The sequence below is a fragment of the Triturus cristatus genome, chromosome 3_2 (genome assembly GCF_964204655.1).
Source record: "Triturus cristatus chromosome 3_2, aTriCri1.1, whole genome shotgun sequence".
Lineage (NCBI taxonomy): Eukaryota > Metazoa > Chordata > Amphibia > Caudata > Salamandridae > Triturus > Triturus cristatus.
In genome coordinates this window covers 1097145373-1097166689 of record NC_140584.1, presented here as the reverse complement: position 1 = coordinate 1097166689, position 21317 = coordinate 1097145373, and the positions used below count along the sequence as shown (strand labels likewise).

Sequence of the window (21317 nt, the reverse complement as noted above, 5' to 3'; positions counted from 1 at the left end):
CAACTCAGAAGAACCCCTCAGACAGTACACAAACTCAGGCATATTAGTTTATACCTGTTATGAGTCAAAGAGGAGAAACAACACAAACATGGGTAAATGCCCAGATGAGGGGAGAAGGAGATGTACTATCTTTCCAGAGGCATTCTGGGATGAGTTCATGTAGAGGATGTAGTGAGTATTAAGGTACCATCTTGGTATCTTTCAGCTTTGCTTCACTTATTCTTTTGTTTTATCTTTTATTATATAAAGTTTTATATAGCGTGAACCAGATCCCGAGGGATATCAGAGCGCTTTACAAAAGGAAGGAAGGGAGAGTACTATTCCAGTAACGATATGAAGTACGAATGCCAACCAGTCTTAGTCACACAAGAGAAAAAAAAAAAAAGGGAAACTTAGTGTCACTTAGCACAGATGATGGGGACTCTACCCCAAGGCACTTATGTTTTTTTCACACCTCTGTTTCTTTTTCCCTCCTGGACATGACCTTTTTCCTCTCACTCTCTTTTCTCAGATCATTGGGATCTACGGTGTCAGTAAGACCGCCCTCTTCGGGTTAACCAAAGTTCTAGCAGCATCCTTAGCACCCATGAATATTAGAGTGAACTGTGTGGCACCAGGGCTCGTGCGGACCAAGTTCGGCAGTGTGGTGAGTATCTGGACTCAACAGCAGAAGATGGGAAGAAAAGGATCGGGCAGGGTGTGGTGTTTGTGGGGGTGATGTATGGCTGATTGCAAAGCAATAGTTAAACAGATGCAGATATTAGGGCAAGCGGATAAACATGGGTAGAACTAGCTTAAGATTGTCACAGCAAGTGGGGTTCGGACTGATTGACCTTTGTTAAAGTATTTGTTGGTGCATTGTGATTGTTGGAGCCCTGCATACGAGAGGAGTACCTGAAGCCACAAGTTATCTTTAGTGAGTTAGAGAATCCCCCGCCCTACAAGGAGAGACCGAGAAAACCCCAACACCCAAGTTGTATGTTATGTTATGTTATGTTATATGGTTTTATAAAGCGCACAGATGCCGCAGCCAAGAGGCGTCCCGGTGCTGAGGAGATGGTGATACAACACAACACACATTAAAAAGACTCCGACAGGGAAAAGTTAGACTGTGGAAAATAGGAAGGTTTTTAAAGCCTTCCTAAACAGAAGCAGATCTGGTATAGAACGGAGTGAGGTAGGCAGAGTGTTCCAAAGAGAGGCCGCCATCACAGCAAAAGAACGTCCGCCTATTCTAGTTCTTCTGTAGCGTGGGACAACGGCAAGATTTTGCCCTGATGACCGGAGAGCTCTGGAAGGAGTATAATAGGAAATAGTCTGGGCAAGGATAGAAGGAGAGGCCAATGTAAGGATTTTAAAAGTCAGACATAAGGCCTTAAACTTGATCCTTTGCCCTACAGGCAGCCAGTGAAGATCATAGATAGTACGTTGAGCTGAACAGAATTTAGGGAGGCCAACCAGCATCCTGGCAGCCGCATTTTGGACACGCTGGAGGCGAACTAACTCTGCCTGGTTCACTCCCAGCAGGAGTGAGCTAGCATAGTCCAATTTGGTAAGAACCATAGCTTGGACAATTATTTGTCTGGTGGCCGCGTCGAAAAATTTGAAGACCGGCCGGAGGCACTGCAAAGTGCCAAAACAGACACCGGCCACTCTCTTAGTGTGGGAAGTGAAAGAGAGTTTGTCATCGAGCCACACCCCGAGATTTCTAACCTCTGTAACGGGAGTAGGGACGGAGCCCAATTCTACTGGCCACCATTGATCTCCCCAAAGCTTAGAGTCCTTGCCGAGGACAAGGACCTCGGTCTTAGACGCATTAAGTTGAAGACAGTTCTCCAACATCTACCCAGCTACTTCTTTAAGGGCAGCCTGGAAGGCGGAAGCATCCATAGTGGTGTCACCATTAAGTGCCACCGCAAGCTGAGTGTCATCAGTGTATGACACCATGGTAAGTCCACACCTACGGGCTACCTCTGCCAACGGCTGAACATAAAGATTGAACAGGGTAGGGCTGAGAGCCGAACCCTGCGGAACACCATAACAAATAGGGCGAGGAGAGGACTCATAGGGTGGCATGGAGACTTTAAAGGTGCGCTCCGCAAGAAAGGAGCGGAACCAATCCAACGCAATTTCCCCGACTCCCGCCTCAGAAAGCCGTTGGAGAAGGATCGGATGAGAGACAGTGTCAAAAGCGGCACTTAGATCCAAAAGGATCAGTGCCACCGTTTGATCACTGTCTAGCATCTTCCTTATCTGCTCCACAATTGCTAACAGGGCGGTTTCGGTGCTGTGTTCTGCACGAAACCCATTCTGAGAAGGATCAAGAATGCTAGCTTCCTGTAGATGTGAAGAGAGGATGTTATTGGCATGTGCTTCTGCTAGTTTTGATATCCAGGGAAGAAGGGAAATGGGCCGGTAGTGTTCAGGTTTGGCGGGATCAAGAGAAGGTTTCTTTAATATAGGAATGATGGTGGCCTGCTTCCACTTAGTGGGCAGAGTACCTGTAGCAAAAGAAAGTTCAATAAGATTGCAAAGTAGAGGATAGCAACACTCTGCAAGATCCTGAAATTGAGCAGGTCTTAAAGGGTCCGTAGGGGAACCAGACTTGACTTTAGTGGCCAAAGAACTGAACTCCTCAAAGGTAGGGCCCGGAATAGATAACAATACTTTTGAAGCAGTTGGCTTATGGACTGATATTTTATTTAAAGCGGTGGACAGAGGGAATGACCTATATATAGCCTCAACCTTTTCAACAAAAAAGGAGGCGAGATCTTCACAATGGGCTAAGGTGGCTTTAACTGGAGTTGCCGTCTTTTTACTAGTTAGATCTTTACACACCTTAAAAATTACCTTCATTGGATTCGTGCTGTTTTTAATTTCCAATGAATAATACGTAGCTCTGGCTTTGCATATGGCCCGATGGTATAGCCTAGTACAAGTTCTATAGGCTAACTTGAGATTGGGGTCATACACTTTACGCCAGGCTCGCTCCGCCTTTTTACAGGAAGATTTAAGTTGCTTAAGAGAGTCATTATACCATGGATTAGTGGGACCCGATCGGGTTCTACACCATCTAGCAGGTATAAGCGAATCCAGAGCTAAAGTTAGCCATTCACAAAAGCTATCATAACCACGGGTGACGTCAGTGGGGAGGTGAGGATGGTATTTCATCAGAAGCTGATGGAAATCCGCTAGATTTAAATTTTTCCATGATCTTTTGAAGATATTGGGGGTGTGATTTCTAAAAGAGGAAGTAGATGTAATAATATGGGCTTCGATCAAATAATGATCGGTCCAGGCCATGGGTTTAGGCTGGAGCACCGAAATATTGGTAATATTTTTAAAAAAGGGGTCTAGTAAATGGCCGCCAATGTGAGTCTGTAGTTCAATCAGCTGGGCTAGTTGAAGAGCTTCAAGATCAGCCAGAAGGCTGCTGACAGCGTTAGAACTCAGTGACTCCATCTGCAGATTAAGGTCTCCAATTATAGAGAAATTGGCTGTCTTCAGCGCAAGGGAGGAGACTATCTCCGGGAGGCTGTTATGAAAGGCTGCATCAGGGCCAGGAGGCCTGTATATGAGCAGACCCGAAAAGGTAAAGTGAGGGTTTATAGAGATGCTAAATTGAGCACTCTCACATCCCGCAATAGAAACAGGCTGCCAAGCACATGGGTAGCATGATTTTACCGCCACCGCAATGCCTCCCCCTCTAGCATTGCGATGGAGCGTTACATAGTATAACCCATAGGTAGGGCTAAGTTTATAGTTACCATGGCTTGATCATGTAGCCATGTTTCGGTGAAAAAGAATACATCAGGGTTCTCATCCGTAATCAGGGAGAATACTTCCAGATGGTGGCAGACCAAAGATCTGACGTTAAGATGTAAAATTTTTAATGGAGGTCGAGAGGCATGCTCAACGACAGCATCAGCTGTATACAGCATAGATGAACTAGATCGAAATATTAAACTTGGCTGAGGCCTTTGAAGCTTAAAGGAACAGCTGGGGCACTGATAAGGGCCACTCAGTGGATCTATGGCATCATGATGACAGCCTCTTACCTCATAGCGCAGTTGGCGCAAGGCGTCAGCCGATATCATCCTGAAACAGCTAGCGTCCCCTGCCCTAGCCCTGCCTTAGCGCTGACGGGCGCAGACGGGCAGGACTCTGGCTAGACTCAGGCGTAGCGAAGGCACGACCGCTGAGCGTCACCGCTGCGCGCCGAGACGAGCTTTAAATAGGCGGTGTGGCGGTGCAACAGCGCTAGAGCGCTAACCCCCGAACCCAGGAAGGGTCATAGACCTATCCAAAATGACGGCGGCGCGTCACGTGACCCCGTGAGCCCGGACCCGCAAAATGCGGTGCAGATAAAGATTTTATAGTGCGTGAGGGGGCCAGGGGGGGGGCGCGACTGTAATAAAAGCAAGGGTAAGATAATAAAACAAATCAAATACAAAATAGGGAGCCTTAAAAATTGCATGCGCAAGCAACAGCAAAGCGCTATACGTATGACCCCAGCGCAGCGTGGTAGTCACCTTTTCCAGGCTGACCCACGTTCAAAACTCACCTTATATAGGCGGTGTGGCGGTGCAACAGCGCTAGAGCGCTAACCCCCGAACCCAGGAAGGGTCATAGACCTATCCAAAATGGCGGCGGCGCGTCACGTGACCCCGTGAGCCCGGACCCGCAAAATGCGGTGCAGATAAAGATTTTATAGTGCGTGAGGGGGCCAGGGGGGGGGGCGCAACTGTAATAAAAGCAAGGGTAAGATAATAAAACAAATCAAATACAAAATAGGGAGACTTAAAAATTGCATGCGCAAGCAACAGCAAAGCGCTATACGTATGACCCCAGCGCAGCGTGGTAGTCACCTTTTCCAGGCTGACCCACGTTCAAAACTCACCTTATATAGGCGGTGTGGCGGTGCAACAGCGCTAGAGCGCTAACCCCCGAACCCAGGAAGGGTCATAGACCTATCCAAAATGGCGGCGGCGCGTCACGTGACCCCGTGAGCCCGGACCCGCAAAATGCGGTGCAGATAAAGATTTTATAGTGCGTGAGGGGGCCAGGGGGGGGGGGGCGCGACTGTAATAAAAGCAAGGGTAAGATAATAAAACAAATCAAATACAAAATAGGGAGCCTTAAAAATTGCATGCGCAAGCAACAGCAAAGCACTATACGTATGACCCCAGCGCAGCGTGGTAGTCACCTTATGTAAAATAAAGTTCCTCCTTTGCAAAGAGTTGGCACCCGGGCCTGGGATTGGATGAACAGCCCCTTTCAGCACAGAGAATGACTGGTGTACCCTGGGCATCATTCTGGAAGGAGTGAGTGAAGTGCCCTGGGTACCACTATCAAGAAGTGACGCAAAGGCCATGCGTGTCAGAAAGAGGAGGAACACTTTTGGAGGTCATGCGTAAACGCAGCTACCTGCTGCCTCCCATCAAGATGGTGAGAGTGCACCAATGGTGTTTTTACTTTTTATTTTTCAAACCACAATGTTATTGTTTTACATAACAAAACAGAGTCAGGCTGCACATTGTACAACATACTGCAAAATCGATGTCTTCGTCCCTAGCAACACAACAGTCCTCTTGGGAAGGGACAGATTTCCATAATAATGATTTTCGGAAGTTTCTCCCTGTAAATAATCATGACTAGAAGATCTGTCCTGCAATGACTCGTAAACAACTTAGACACAAGAGAAAAATTAAAGAAAAAAAAAATAACAACTCGTTAAGGTATTCATTATTAAACAATATGCTGCGGCACTCAACTCTACATTCCTGTGACCTAAGCACCGTGGTATAATCCCTACATATACTGCTCCCTGTCAGGGTTAGAGAGGAGTGATGGAGACGGGCATGGAATTCTGCCTGGACATCCAGCAGCTAATGTCTGGGGACCTGAGCTAACCATGGAGCCTCTGTTGCCGGCTTCCGCAGGGTTTAGTTCATCCCGTGCTCGGGTGTATGATCTCGATCTCATCTTTCCCAAAGTTGGTGGGTACTACATCCCATGCCGCAAAGTCTGGGTTGCTCAACCCTTTCCTTGTCTTCGGGTACTCTGACTACTCACCTCAGGCTGCGAGATGGATGGAGTCGCCCTTCTCTTCCAGCTCATTGCCACTGGACTTCGCGCTATAACAAATGCCAGATTGCTACATTTGCCGATAATATTCCTGCCATTGGGGTGGGAGAAGGCATCTAAAATGCAGGCTTCCACCGAGCAGTCTATGTTCCTATCCGTGCACTGGGTAACTAAGAGTGTGATTGGTTGCCAATATTCCTTACGTTTAGGGCAATCCCTCATCATGTGATGTGTGTCCATCTGCGGTCTCGCACCTAGGGCGGGTCACTCGGGCACTGAGGTAAAATAAAATGGAGTAATCTGGCCTGATATAAGTCGTCTGCAGGTAATTCAAGTTTATCAGTTTACACAAAGCATTTTATGAAATTTGGTGGGCACGGGTTTGAATACATTCACACACTGTGGGCCCGAGTCTCAATGGGCATTGGCACTCGTGGGGGTGGGGGAGGCCCCGTAGTCGTGGCTGGGGGGTCGCATTCGTGGCAGGACCTCCGCATTGCAGTTTCTCACTGTGGATGGGGATTTTTTTAAGCCTTGATCCATCGAAAAGCTGTAAGCGCTCCCAGGGAGAGGGGACCACGCACAAATGCAGGTCTCAGATCTGCTGGTAAATTAACAGCATAAACTCTTCAGACCTGCAACAGGCATCTATGATATAGATTATAGAACCTTGCAAATACAGGAAAAACATCCAAATTAAATTGAAATTAAGAGCACAGAGGCCGAGGCCACTGCTGGTTGATCACTGACCCACTACACAAAATCCCAGGGGCATTTAAAAAGGCAAACTGGAAAATAAATGAAAAATAGAGCTCTAAAGAACCCAAAAGAGAATGGATGGGTGAGACAAAAGGAGAACAGGGGTGTGTGCAGAAAACAGGCAACTAACTTAAAGAGTTTCGATTTGCAACTATAAAGAATCTGTGTACAGGCCTAAGGTGAGAGGGGAGAGGTTGTGGCCTAACGGCTAGGGCGCTCGACCTCGGAACTGGCTTCGAGTCTGGGTAACGACGCTGAACATCCAGTGATTCTGGGCAAATCACTTAATCTCCCCGTGCCTAACAAAGAATGAATGTGTGTCCTCGTGTAACGTAACTGGTGCTATGTAAAGCGCTCTGATACCCGATTGGATTCGGGTCAAGTTCGCGCTATATAAAACTCTGCCAAAAAAATAAAAAGGTACGATCACACAAGGTGAATGAGGAGCCAAACATATTGCTGGATGTAGACTAAGAGTAAAGCCTTGGAGAGAATCAACAGGGAATTAAAGAAACAAGGCATAGTTTGCATTAGTGAAGGCAAGAGAGACCAAAAGGGAAAGCAAAGCAACGAAAAGATTCTGTGTTGGAAAAGCAGCGAATCCACTGGGACGCTTCCGGGCAACCATGCGCTATACAAATCCCAAATTCATTCATTCCAAATTCATTCATTCATTCAAACTTAAAACGAAGAACAAATACGTTTAACCAACGCCACTTTCAGCCAGATACCGTATGCTTAGTATCACAAGCGATGCATTACAGATTGAAAAACAGCATCATGTAACCCTGCATCTAACAGGCAGAAAATATATAACAGTCTTCTTTTCGTAATGTGGTTCGTTAAACTTTATAATGTTTAAGAATAAATAGGCCTCCGCATTCTTACAGTGGTTCCTCCTGGTCCAGCCGTGGGTACTCCACTCAATGTTGCTTGAATTGATGGCCTCATGGGTACCCCCAGGACCCGCTTCATGGACTGAGGAGGAGAGACAGGAGTTTGTGAAAGGATGGCTAAGGCAGAGGCGCAACTACTAGAGCCAAATTTCGGGGGGGCTAAGAAAAAATTTCGGGGGGGGCTGAATCTTTAAGCAATAGGCAGAGTGGAGCTGATTTCGGGGGGGGCTGAATCTTTAAGCAATAGGCAGAGTGGAGCTGATTTCGGGGGGGGGCTGAATCTTTAAGCAATAGGCAGAGTGGAGCTGATTTTGGGGGGGGGGGCTGAATCTTTAAGCAATAGGCAGAGTGGAGCAGCAGGGGCTCTTAGAAGGGGTGAAACAACAGCGAGGCCTCATTAACATGCAAATGGTCTTTTAAAGACCCGTGAAGTGCTCGGGTGCGGCTGTGTGTGCGCCGGGAAGCCGTCTCATCCCGGGCTGCCACAGACACGAGGGGGGGCTGAAGCCCTTTGAGTCCAATGGGTGTTGCGCGCCTGGGCTAAGGTGCCTGTGGCTGCCGGTAGACATGGATGTAAGTGCACGGATTAGGGTAAGTCATAGGCCTGGAAAAGAAGAAGATTGCAGCTGCAGTGGGCGCTTCTGGGTGAGGGGGCTTCTAGGAGGGGGCATCTGCCTGAGGTTGGAAGCAGGGCGGCGCTGATGGGGAGCGGCTGCTGGGCAACACTATCGTTCCTTCCCATTCTCTCTGAGACCATTGATGGTAACTGTGTACTCATGAGACTGCATGTTAACACTTACACCCGCCTCTGTCTTCAGATGTGGAAAGATGAATCATGGTCCGAAGAGCTGTCTAAGGCCAACAGTACTGTCAGGTAAATATACTGTATACTCCATTGTATTATAAGAAGGCTGTACCATAATTGCCATTTACACAGTACAACTCCAGCAGACTTTGTGCATCCCCGCTAATCAGCAGGAGTAAAGTAGGGAGTGGGCAATGGGGCACACAGCGTGTCCCTCCCCTGCTGCCGTATAAGGGCCCTTTTGTGCCTCCATCAAGTTTCAAAAATGAAAAGTCAGCTGTAGGTTCTTCCTGTGACGGTAGCGGAGTTGGGGTGAATAGAGTGTGAGTGCAAGACCAGAGGAAGTTTATCGACTAATGTATGGTGGTACTGCATGAGAGTAACCCTACTGTAGCTTCTCTGTTGGTCTCAGCTCTACTCAAAGATTCTGGAAGCATGCTACTAAGAATAGGATGTTGTCAGAAAGTGGTATCTGAAGCCTCTCCAGGCATCAGGTCCGAAGGCGGTACCTAAAAAGATATGAGTAGCGAATTAATTTGGAGCTGAGGCTGCCTTTGCCTTCCATGTGGGTAGGAAACCGTTGGATTTTGTAGTAAATGGACGAAGGAGCCGAAATCCAATCCGAAATGGGGCGTGAACATTTGTCTCCCAGGTATACGTATAGTAAAGCACAGCAGTGTGACTTGTCTGCTTGATTTGGAATCTCAATGGATAAGTCTATGGAAGAATAATGCAGTCAATGCTGATGGAAGGACATTTTAATACACATCTAAGACACTGGTCAACACAGCACAGCTCAAAGTCCAGTCCCTCAGCTGACCCACAGTAGAACATAAATAACATACTCCATGACATAAATAATTTTATTTAACAAATTTTGTGTTACCTAACATAGAGAACAGATCCAACACAAGTTACAACACCCCACACACAATAAACAAATAACCCAGCAATGTACACGGCATCCTGAACAGTACACACACAAACTAACCAACAATCAAAAAAGCTGAGTAAACATCTATTTACCTTTTTGACAGCACCACACAAATCATGCTCTGTCCTTTCACACAGCTGTCACTAGCTGAACTGGGATCACATCCCGTTACTACAACATCCATTTGCCTCCATCCACCGACCACCACTTTTTTGTCTCACATTTATTTATTTATTTATTTTATTTATAAAGTTTTATATAGCGCGAACAAGATCCTGAAGGATATCAGAGCGCTTTACAAAAGGATGGAAGGAAGGACATAAATGCAATAGACATCAAGTAAGAATACAAAACAAGAATAATCACATAATTACAAGACAAATGATTTGAGAGTAATACAATAAACAGGTTTATAGTGGGCTACGAAGGAGGGCACACAATGGGGTAAAGAAGAGCAGCATCAAATGATGGTACAAGGGTTGTAGGATCAATGACTTCGAGCAGGTGAGCCTAGCCCAGTTAGGGTAAGAATTTGTTCATTAGGAATCTTTTGGCTTCCAGTTTGAAAGCAGTCGTTGAGGAGATTCTGCGTACTTCCGGTGGAAGAGAGTTATATATCTTAGGGGCAGCGCTGGAGAAGGCTCGGTGACAAGTTCTCTTTTTGCTAATGAGGAGTGGTTTCAGGAGGAAAGTGTTAGCGCTTCTTGCGGCTCTACCACCACAGGATAATTCAAGCTTTTGCGCTAGGTACCTGGGTGTTTTGAAGTGCAGGGCTTTGTGCGTCAGAACGGCAATCTTTAACTGGATTCGAGCTTCATAGGGCAACCATTTAAGAGATTTTAGGACTGGGGATATGGGCTCATTTCGTTTGGTACCTGCAGCGTTCAGTGATGCCCTTAGTGGAGCCAGGGTGTATTTGGGAAGGCCACAGAGCGTAGCGCTGCCGTAGTCTAGCCTCGGCAAGACAAGTGCTTAGATCACCTGCTTGAAATCCTTTTGTGGAAGGAATGGTTTGATATTTTTAAGTGTCCTCATCAAGTAATTAACTCCCTTACACACATTGCAGATATGATTTTTCATATTCAGGTGCTTGTCCAGGGTGAGTCCGAGAGATTTGGCTGAGACTATGATGAGAAGGGTGCAGTTGAAAGCAGTGAGGTGATTCAGCCAAAGGTCTAACTTGGGGGTGTGGATCGGAGAAGAGATGAGAAGAAATTCAGTTTTGGAGGTGTTGAGCAGGAGATGGTTCTCAGTTAACCAATTTTGGGTAAACGATAGGATAGTGTTGAGTGAGATTTTCTCATAACCCTGTACAAATGTCCCTTCCACAGATTTCCGCTATGTCTCTCCAATAGAATCAGTAGCCCATGCAACCATATTCCTCTATGACCACATAAAATCCATCCTTCTCCACTGCAAAAGGTGCCACCTCCCACACATTCAGTCTACCACAGACAATATAGTGCTTGACCCTTGCCAGTTATTCCCCATCATTCCTTTCAGATGGCCATTGTTTCTTACCACCCATCACTTCTCTCATCATCCATCAGTATAGACGCATCAACTCTCCTTCTCTGTATCTTCTCTGTAAATGTAAGCTGCCTCAACTTTCTCACATCCAGCTATGTGCTCTACTTCAGTCACCCACTTAGCAATCTGTGGGTTTTCTCCTACAGTCCGCATGGTTGGCAATATTTTTGTACGGACTGTGGTCACTTCTGATTTTATATACCTAATTTCCTACCAGAATGTGCTAAAATGGTCATAAGCCACATCTTCTTTCCCACTTACTGAATAGTTCTGTTCAGCCTTCCTCAGGAAACGGGATGCATTTGCATTAGTGACCTAAGACCAGGCTTGGAGTTTGGACAAACATGCATTTTTGCATTGACACTTAAAACAATTTGCATTTGACATAAACCAGCTGTAATTTTAGAGCAGTACTTAAATATTCTTTACATTCATCGAACTATTGACATTTAGCATCTCATCCATCTTCAACAAGGGAGCGCCTACTAAATGTTTCCTAAGTAAAATGCGCTATAAATTTAGTATAATACTCCACAAGCCACAACAATTGCTTAGTTCTTCATTATTGGTTGATGCACTTGATTTTAGGCTAAAAGATTTTTAGCATGGCATTGACTGGCTTATTATGCTGGATCATTACCCTCCCTGCATACTTTAAACCCAAGATATGTCACAGAATGTATTACATGTGTCGAGTTTGACTTTTTAACAGTGAAACCACCGACTCTCGCTAATACATGGAGCAACAGATCATCCTGCTCTTTCCCAGTGTTAGCACTACATCATAGGCCACCCAGGAAGCAAGTAATACCTGTTCCATCACTAAAGGCTTGTCTGTGCCTGCTGGAGAACACCTGACACCCTGCGTAATCCGAACACGCATACACGTAAAAGAAAATGTCCCCAATGATGACATATACCTTGATTCCGCTTGCAGTTCAGTTTGGTAGTGTGCTGACGACAGAACAACTGTGATAAACCATTCTGCTTTACAAGTGTCATTATCATATCGATAATGTTAGCTAATGGGTGCCTGTCAACCAATACTCATATATATGCATGTACGGATGGAGGGATGGATGCGTATGTTTTTGTAGAACACAGATCTAGCTATAGAGCAACGGAGTGCTCGACAAGGGCGGCAGCAATAAGTTAAGATCCAGGATCATTTACAATAAAGCAGGATATTTGTGGGGTAAGGGATACTGTTGGAAATGGCCCTTTTTGCAGGGTTATCCCCAAACTTTTTGCTTCTTCCCCTTTTATTTTTCCTGACTTGTGGTTGTTGGCAATAGGACTATGGGCACTTTACCACTGCTGATCAGTGCTAAACTGCATATGCTCTCTGTATAAATTGTTATTATAATTGGTTATCCCTGATTGGCATATTTGAGTTACCAGGAAGTCCTTAGTAAAGTGCACCAAGTGTGCCAGGGCGGATGATTCAAATGCTACTAGTGGGCCTGCAGTACTGATTGTGCCACCCACATGAGTAGCCCTAAAATGGTGTCTCAGGCCTGCCACCGCGGTGCCTGGGTGCAGTTGCTAACTGTCATGTTGCCCTGACCAGTGTCCACACTGGCCAGGCCTAACCCTTCCCTTTCTGTACACATTGGACACCCCTATAGAAGGCCCTAGGTACCCCCGGGCAGGGTGCAGTGTATATGTAAGGTAGAGCATGTACTAGTGTGTGTGACATGCTCTGGTAGTGAATTACAGCCATTTTCATTTTCACTATTGTAAGGCTATCTTGCCCATAGGTTATAATGGGGAATGCTGTGCATAGTGGTTACCTGCATATCTTCCCATAGGGAGCAAGATAGAAAATAAAAGTCTGGATCTGTCAAGAATTCCTGTCATACGAGGGGAGGAAAACGGTAACCAGCGAAAACGGACTACATCTCCCAGGATGCTTAGCGGTTGAGAGGTTATGTAAACAGGAGAGCTGTTACATAACTCAAGGGAAACACGCCCTTATGTAAACAGGAGAGCTGTTACATAACTCAAGGGAAACACGCCCTTATGTAAACAGGAGAGCTGTTACATAACTCAAGGAAAACACGCCCTATAAAGGGAGGAACCGGGAGGTACAAGGCTGTCGGATATTGTGTTTACACCGACGTACCTGCTTCGTGAAGAGCAGTGTTCCGGAGTGGTGCTCCAGTAAGGCAAGAACGGAGGTAGGTCGAGTCGTTACTCCCTGGGCCGTGTCTTGCCCCATCGTCACCTGTGAAGGACCCGGAAGCTCTACCGGTCAACCATTGAGCTTCGCTTTTTGACTCGGCTGAGTCCAAGCGCAGTGGCGCTTTTGCTGGTTGGAGTCGTAACTCCCAGCCCGACCAGAGACACAGGGACTGCCAGCTGTAACGCACACCAGGAGGTGTTTGCCGCGTTACAGACTCGGAAGTCCACAGGATCGATCGAGCGGCTGCTCTCGGTTCAGTCTTCTTGCTTGTGATTGGGGTATCGGTGACGCATCACCAGGAGGTGACTCCGCGTCCCGGTGCAGTCTGAGGAAGAGGTTGAGCGGCTGCTCCCTTCAGGTAGAGACCCCGGCTGGGTGTTTCCCTGACTCCTCGTTTCTCCCCAACACTCTTCGTGCCCCTCACAGCCTACCGATTGGCATTGTCGGCCATTTCATTTCTGCCCTCTGTTGGCATACGCCGGGATCGGCGTATATGCAGAGGACGGTTAGGACCATCCGTGCTGTGGGCTGGTAACGTACTTAGCCTGGAGGATTCCAGTGACTATAACTTTTGTTTGTTCTTTGTATTTTATTTGCCTTCATTAAAAGAACTAACCCTTCACAAGTGGTTGCGTCCTCATTGTCGTGTCTGTTAAACGATCCTGAGACGTTCAGGGCGTTACAAAAAATCCGACCTTAATAACACTAACTGTCTCCCGGTCGATAACAGACATGGCAACACTTGATGATGTGCTGGCTGCTTTAGCGGCCATGCAAGTTGAAGTGGCTGCCTCTAGGCAAGAAACAGCCGATGTAAAAGCCAGACTGGATGCTATCCAATTGGACCCGCTCACGCCCAGCACCTCCCTCACGAACCAGACCCCTGCGGTAGTAGTGGAAATGCCGGTAGCCATCCCCTTGGCAACACCAGAGAGGTACAGTGGGGATCCTAACACAGTGCAGGTATTCCTCACACAAGTGGCGCTACATTTATCGTGCAAACCAAAGGCGTTCCCCACGAGTCAGGCTCGTGTGGCTTTCCTTATATCCTATTTGGCTGGAAACGCGGCACAATGGGCCGTACCTCTGGTGAGCAGGGACGACCCCCTCTTATGTGATTGGGGTGCTTTTCGCGAGGAATTCCTGAAGGTATTCGACAGAAGGGCTGACTCGTACACGGCGGACCGTGAAATGCTTGAGTTGAGACAGGGATCCAACGACCTGGTGCAGTATCTCAACGCGTTCCGTAGGCCGGTATGCGTGGAGTCGGAGGTGGAGTATGAAGTGTCGGGCATACGGGCGTCCAAATGGCGCAGGGGGAAGCTGTGGTACCTGGTTGCGTGGAAAGGCTATGGCCCGGAGGAGCATTCATGGGAACCGGCTGAAGGGGTTCATGCTCCGCGCTTGGTCTCCTTGTTCCATCGGCGTTTTCCTGCCAGCGCTGGACCCGTGGGGAGCCGCTGAGAGGGAGGATGTACTGTCAAGAATTCCTGTCATACGAGGGGAGGAAAACGGTAACCAGCGAAAACGGACTACATCTCCCAGGATGCTTAGCGGTTGAGAGGTTATGTAAACAGGAGAGCTGTTACATAACTCAAGGGAAACACGCCCTTATGTAAACAGGAGAGCTGTTACATAACTCAAGGGAAACACGCCCTTATGTAAACAGGAGAGCTGTTACATAACTCAAGGAAAACACGCCCTATAAAGGGAGGAACCGGGAGGTACAAGGCTGTCGGATATTGTGTTTACACCGACGTACCTGCTTCGTGAAGAGCAGTGTTCCGGAGTGGTGCTCCAGTAAGGCAAGAACGGAGGTAGGTCGAGTCGTTACTCCCTGGGCCGTGTCTTGCCCCATCGTCACCTGTGAAGGACCCGGAAGCTCTACCGGTCAACCATTGAGCTTCGCTTTTTGACTCGGCTGAGTCCAAGCGCAGTGGCGCTTTTGCTGGTTGGAGTCGTAACTCCCAGCCCGACCAGAGACACAGGGACTGCCAGCTGTAACGCACACCAGGAGGTGTTTGCCGCGTTACAGACTCGGAAGTCCACAGGATCGATCGAGCGGCTGCTCTCGGTTCAGTCTTCTTGCTTGTGATTGGGGTATCGGTGACGCATCACCAGGAGGTGACTCCGCGTCCCGGTGCAGTCTGAGGAAGAGGTTGAGCGGCTGCTCCCTTCAGGTAGAGACCCCGGCTGGGTGTTTCCCTGACTCCTCGTTTCTCCCCAACACTCTTCGTGCCCCTCACAGCCTACCGATTGGCATTGTCGGCCATTTCATTTCTGCCCTCTGTTGGCATACGCCGGGATCGGCGTATATGCAGAGGACGGTTAGGACCATCCGTGCTGTGGGCTGGTAACGTACTTAGCCTGGAGGATTCCAGTGACTATAACTTTTGTTTGTTCTTTGTATTTTATTTGCCTTCATTAAAAGAACTAACCCTTCACAAGTGGTTGCGTCCTCATTGTCGTGTCTGTTAAACGATCCTGAGACGTTCAGGGCGTTACAGGATCCCTGAAGTCGGAATGATAAAATACATCTTTTAGTGAAGTTGGTTTTAACATTCTGTGTTTGATAATACCACTTTTAGAAAGTAGGTATTTTCTTGCCTAACTATCCAAACCTGCCTCTGCTAGGTTGTATATTCCTTGTCTGGAGTTTGAGTGACAGGGGCTGGGGAATTCCAGGGGGCTGGGGAATTCCCGGAGACAGGGTGAGTCAGCACAGGGCTGAATAGAGAGATCTCCATGAAGATGGGTGGGAGGAGTTGCACCTGGGACCTGAATAGAGCTGTGCTTTCCCTCCACAATGCTGGCTCCACCTCCAGTGGTGCGTCTGATGGACCTGGCCTACACTGTCAAAGAAAAGAAGGAGTCCTGTAAACAGAGTGCTCCAGGACTGACCAGAACTGGTTCTGACTAGGCAAAGGCCTCTCTGCCTTCAAAGAACAAAGAGAATATTGGTATAAATACTGAGACCCAGACCCCAGAACTTTAGATCATCCTGAAATCAAGAAGGAACCTCTGCCAAGGAGAAAGCTGGAAGACTGAAGAGGAAGGACTGTCCAGCTGTGTGTTTGTGGGCTGACCTGCAGTTGCTTTGCTGCCAAGGAGAGGGGAAGGACTTTGCTGTTGCTGTGTCCCCTTGCTTAAAGAGATCTCCAAGGGCCTGAGGAGAGCTGGCCTCCTGTTAAGAAGTCCCAGGAACAAAAGGTTTTCCCCTCCAGCTTCCCCCTGAACTCTGCTGAGTGAGTTCTGCCCTTCCTAGAGCGCTTGATCCAATTGTGGGGCCTCTGGAAGTTGTGCCTGCTGTTTGGGGAGCTGGACAAGAAGAAAAGAAGAAGATCTGCAACTTTCACGCATCGCTCGCTTGCGAAGCGCATCGTTGACAGTGCGAGAAAATTCCCGTCGCCGCGGAGATCGTCGCAGCTTCTGTTGCCACTGCAAGAACTGATGCATTGTTCGCTTGCCCAGCGCATCGCCCCGGTGCGGGAAGATTCCTGTTGCTGCGAGTATCGTCGCAGAAGCCTGTCGTCGCTGGGAGAGATCGTCGCACCGCTTGCTTGCGGACCGCATCACATCGCTGCGAACATCGTCGCAGAGCCATCACATCGAGGGGCCGCGAGAGGAGAAGATCGATGCTGCGCCGCGCATCGCCGCCGCACCTGAGATCGTCGCCACCCCGAAGATCGTCGCATCGTGCTGGTGCGAGAAGTTTCCTACCGAACCTGCGCACCGGAATCCATACAAGGTATCGCCTCCCTCCCCATACAGACCGGATTCGTCGCAACACGCCCGCTGCGTGCAGCGGGGCTGTCGCATCGCCTCCCCAGGGTCTCAGGGGTGACGCATCGCTTGTTTTTCAACGCTGCAGCTTCCATTTGGAACTTTTGTTGCATCTACAGGTACTTTGGGCTAAACGTGACGCAACTGTGAATTATTTTGACACAAACCCTAGAACTCTTTAAAAATCATATTCTTGAACTGTGTATGTTGGATATTTGTCGTTTTGGTCTTGTTTAGTTTAGATTAAATACTTTTATTTTTCTAAACTGGGGTGGAGTCCATTTGTGGTGTTTTGCACTATGTTACTGTGAGTGTTGGTACAAATACTTTACACATTGCCTTTGATAAGCCTGTCTGCTCGTGCCAAGCTACCAAGGGGGTGAGCAGGGGTTATCTAAAGAGTGTATTCCCGTTACCCTGACTAGAAGCAAGGGTCCCTATTTGGACAGTGGTACATCCCTCTGCCAACGAGAGACCCCCAGATCTAACAGATACTATTGTGTGAACATGTCCCCAAATTTGCATCTTTCAAGTTTTAAGTATCCTTAATAAACTGACCAGCTTGTAGACTCATCTGAGCCACTCCAATACAAAAAAAAAAAAAAATCGATGACACTATTTACATCTCAATTGCTTCTCCAGTGCTAAAGGTATTCATTGCACCTTATGCACACCGCTCTTAAAAACATATCAGCTAACACCTCTGGATACAACACACTCACACTACACTCTTTGGCAGACCCCCCCCTTCCCTTCTAAACGCCTCCTGGTGGCCATCAGAACTCAGACCCACCCCCACTCCGAAAGACCACACCCGCAATCTTGGCATTACACTGAACAGTGAACTCTCCATGAAATGCAAGGTCAACACTGTCTCCTCAGCCTGCTTCCACACTCTCCGCTTGCTCCGCAAAGTCTTCAAGTGGTTCCCCATCAGCACCAGGAAAACGGTAATGCAGGCCCTTATCACTAACCACCTAGACTACTGCAATGCTCTCTACGCAGGAACCACCAATTAACTCACGAGAAGACTCCGGACGATCCAAAATGCGGCAGCCAGACTGATCCTCACCCTGCCCAAGCAGACCCACATCACCCAGCACCTCAAAGACCTCCACTGACTCCGCATCAAGAAAAGATAATTCAAGCTACTGAGTCACACCTACGGATCACTCTTTGACCGACCTGCCTTCATGAACCAATGCCTGAACTTCCCCAATCAGATCACCTCATCCTCACATGAATACCTCGCATCCGACGTTGCAGCACAGAAGGACACTCCTTCTCCTACCCCTCCGCCAAATCCCGGAACACCCTTTCCCTCCACCTGCGTACTTCACCATTAGTGACTAACTTCAGGAAGGGACTCAAGACCTGGCTCTTCAACTGATACTCGCAGCACAGCGTTTGGATACCCTCTTGGGTGATATGCTGTGCTTTATAAATAGCAATTGATTGATTGACCTAACATTCTCCTCCTGTTGCTTTCAGCTTTGTTTCTCCTCCCCTCTTCCACTAATGCCATTGTAATGGTTGAAATGGTAATATCCCCCCTTCTACAATTCTCCCTATCAGAAATCTACTTTGAAACTGCACAGTTGCACACCTGCATTACTGCCTTCTCACTGCTGCCTGGCAAGTCAGGCCCTAGTGGTAGTGTCAACAAAATATCAGGGTGTTGTTTCACCTGATGGCACACTTCTTAGCACTATGCAGAGGCTGCCACCAGGGTAGCGTACCAGAATACTATAGGATCAAATGATGGACGGAATGCTGAACAATGCAAACATTCACCCCAGTCACAAAGATCTGGGTTTAATCCATTGTTCTTTTGCTCACCACACCACCCCAGTTTGGACCCAGCCATATGCAAATCAGTCTTGACCATGTGCCTCATGGGAACAGTCCAGCCCGAACTGACAAGCCAGGTCCTTTCTGGACCGGAAACAAGTATCCTGGGACCTGTTTTGGGGCATCAGCCCTTGCCAGCCAGGCTAGATTAAATCCAGTGGTGCAGTGAGCACGGGACCCGCGTCTGGGCATACCCTTCCCACTTACGGCAACAAAAGCGAAAGGAACAAATGATTGCAGGAATGCTAAACAATGCAAACATTCAGCCCCAGTCACAAAGGTCTGGGTTTAATCCATCATTCTTTTGCTCACCACGCCACCCCAGGGTTCAAACTGGAATGGCATGGGGAGCAAAAAAACGATGAATGTAGGCCCAGATCTCTGTACTGGGGTGAATGTATGACATTGTTCTGCATTCTGTTTATCAATTGTTCTATTTGCATTTACCAGAATACTATAACCATTGCATTTACCAGAATACTATAACCACAATATCATCTGACAGAAATGTTGTGTTCTAAGTAACATTTACAAAATATTACCCCATCTACACCCAATGTGACGATTTTTTAGTTTATCAGCAATAGTGTAAGTTACCCTATCATGCAAAGTGACTATCATCCTCTCTATCATCCATTTTCCCTAGTATGTATTGCAGGGTTCCTCAAAGACTTCATATACATGTCTTAGCTGAAGTTAGTTAGGTTGCCATCCATCTGGGCTTATGTCCTGTCAATCCTTCTATCTTAGAGAAGTCATCTAGTGGTGTAACATGTGCCCTTCTAGAAATACCTGATTTATTCACCGAGGTGAGCACAGTCTGCTGTTCATAATGGTCCAATAGAGGTGGGTCCATTAGAGGAAGGCGATTACGCCACCCTCCTTACTTAGAATGGATGGGGTGATGTCCTTTTTTTCTGTGTCCCCGTCGGGTAAAACCCTTGGAACAATTTGATAAAACGTGTATTAAAGCTCATGTGGGCAGGCAGCATCTCCGGTAATTAGAAAGGTTTAAAAGTCCTGCTTTGCAGAGTCACAGTGATGTCCAAAACCAATAATGTAGTATTTTTAAATAGGAAAATGTTAATCTAGCTACTCTATCCATCCTGTAGTACAGTAAAGAAGTCCAGTCCTCCGCTGTGCAACCTTTCTGCAACACACTGCTTGCCAGTGGGTTCTTGTATATTGTTCCATTCCTTCATTGAAGTATCTCCCTACGAGCACACCATATAAACCTGATAGTAAGACTTTATATTAACTTACGACTGCTAGGTATTATTGAATAGGTGATCAGAGTAACTGTAATTGGAGCAGGGCCTACTCTGTGCTGGTAACAGTGTAATAATTGTTTTTATTGCCAGGTGTGATTATTGCAGAGGTTATATACCTATCTATACCCCTTTCTTTCCATTCTCCCCAATACACCTTAGATCCCCTATCTGGATTCCAACATTGTGGCATTTAGGTGCTGATTGGCAGAGCCATGCATTTGGCCCAAATGGGTGATCTAGAGATGGCAGACAGGGTACATCATCGCAAATGCTTTGGAAGTTAGAGCCTACCTCCATTATCTGCAAGAAGGCCATCGCGTAATCCCAGTCAAGCGTGTCGAACACTTTTTTCAATATCTAGAGCCACAAATACTCATTCCATCTTAAAATCTCCTGAGGCACGAATCGTGATTACGCTGCCTTATATTCACGAGGTTGCTGCACCCAGGAATAATGCCACTTTGCTCTTCATGTACCAGGAAACCCACCACACTAAGAAGTCTATTTACAAGGATCTTGGACAACATTTTTGTGTCTCCATTGATTATTGAGAGGGTTCTATAAGATCCCAAAGCCTCAAAATCTTTATCTAGTTTCAACATCCTAAGTTTGATGGGCACCCTCATAGTATCCATTAATATTCTCAAAAGTCTGGCCTCATTATAAACCGGGAGGAGATTTTCTTAAAAGTTGTGCCGGAAATGTATGATTGAATTCTGGTGGAAAACTGTCTGCGCCCGGCGACTTGCCTTTCAGTATTTCATGAATAGCCACTATCAGTTCCTCTTTGTTAAGGTGCTGTTCTAACTGGGCAGATCTGTCGTCTGTTACCTTGGGGAGGCAAGACCCCTTCTAGAAACTCCTGCACTGATACATCATGCATGAGGTAGGGGTGGCCACCCATACACTGCTACCACTGTATGGAAGGGTGGGCTTTATATTGACTTGTGTCACCTCCTTAGTTCCATCTGGGCTGATGAGGGACAGTAGTAGGGGAAAAGGCCTCTCCCTCTTTAGGAGCCAGGCAAGCAGTCACTCTGAATTGTCCCCTTCTTTGTGCAGTCTCAGTCTCTATGGGTGAACGTATTCAGAGCATCCATGGTCTTCCCCACCTTGCATTTGGCATCGAAGACATCTGCCCCCCTGGTCAGGTTGGCCAGCATCTATCTCTGGATTGTTTTAGTCTGTCTTCTTAGTGTGGCAGATTATGCCTTAA

The 21317-nt window shown here is 47.3% G+C and overlaps 1 protein-coding gene across 4 annotated transcripts in view; it reads left to right on the top strand.

The window, feature by feature from the left end:
- LOC146859198 (dehydrogenase/reductase SDR family member 4-like) overlaps window positions 1–21317 on the top strand; it is a 256188-nt gene that overhangs the window by 221145 nt on the left and 13726 nt on the right. For 3 of the 4 annotated variants that reach the window (XM_085649877.1, XM_085649878.1, XM_085649880.1), the window contains 2 exons: window positions 512–646; window positions 8561–8616. In XM_085649877.1, the coding sequence (XP_085506003.1) occupies window positions 512–646; window positions 8561–8616 (191 nt within the window). The remainder of the gene's footprint in view (window positions 1–511; window positions 647–8560; window positions 8617–21317) is intronic. The other variant, XM_085649879.1, reaches the window with a different exon arrangement.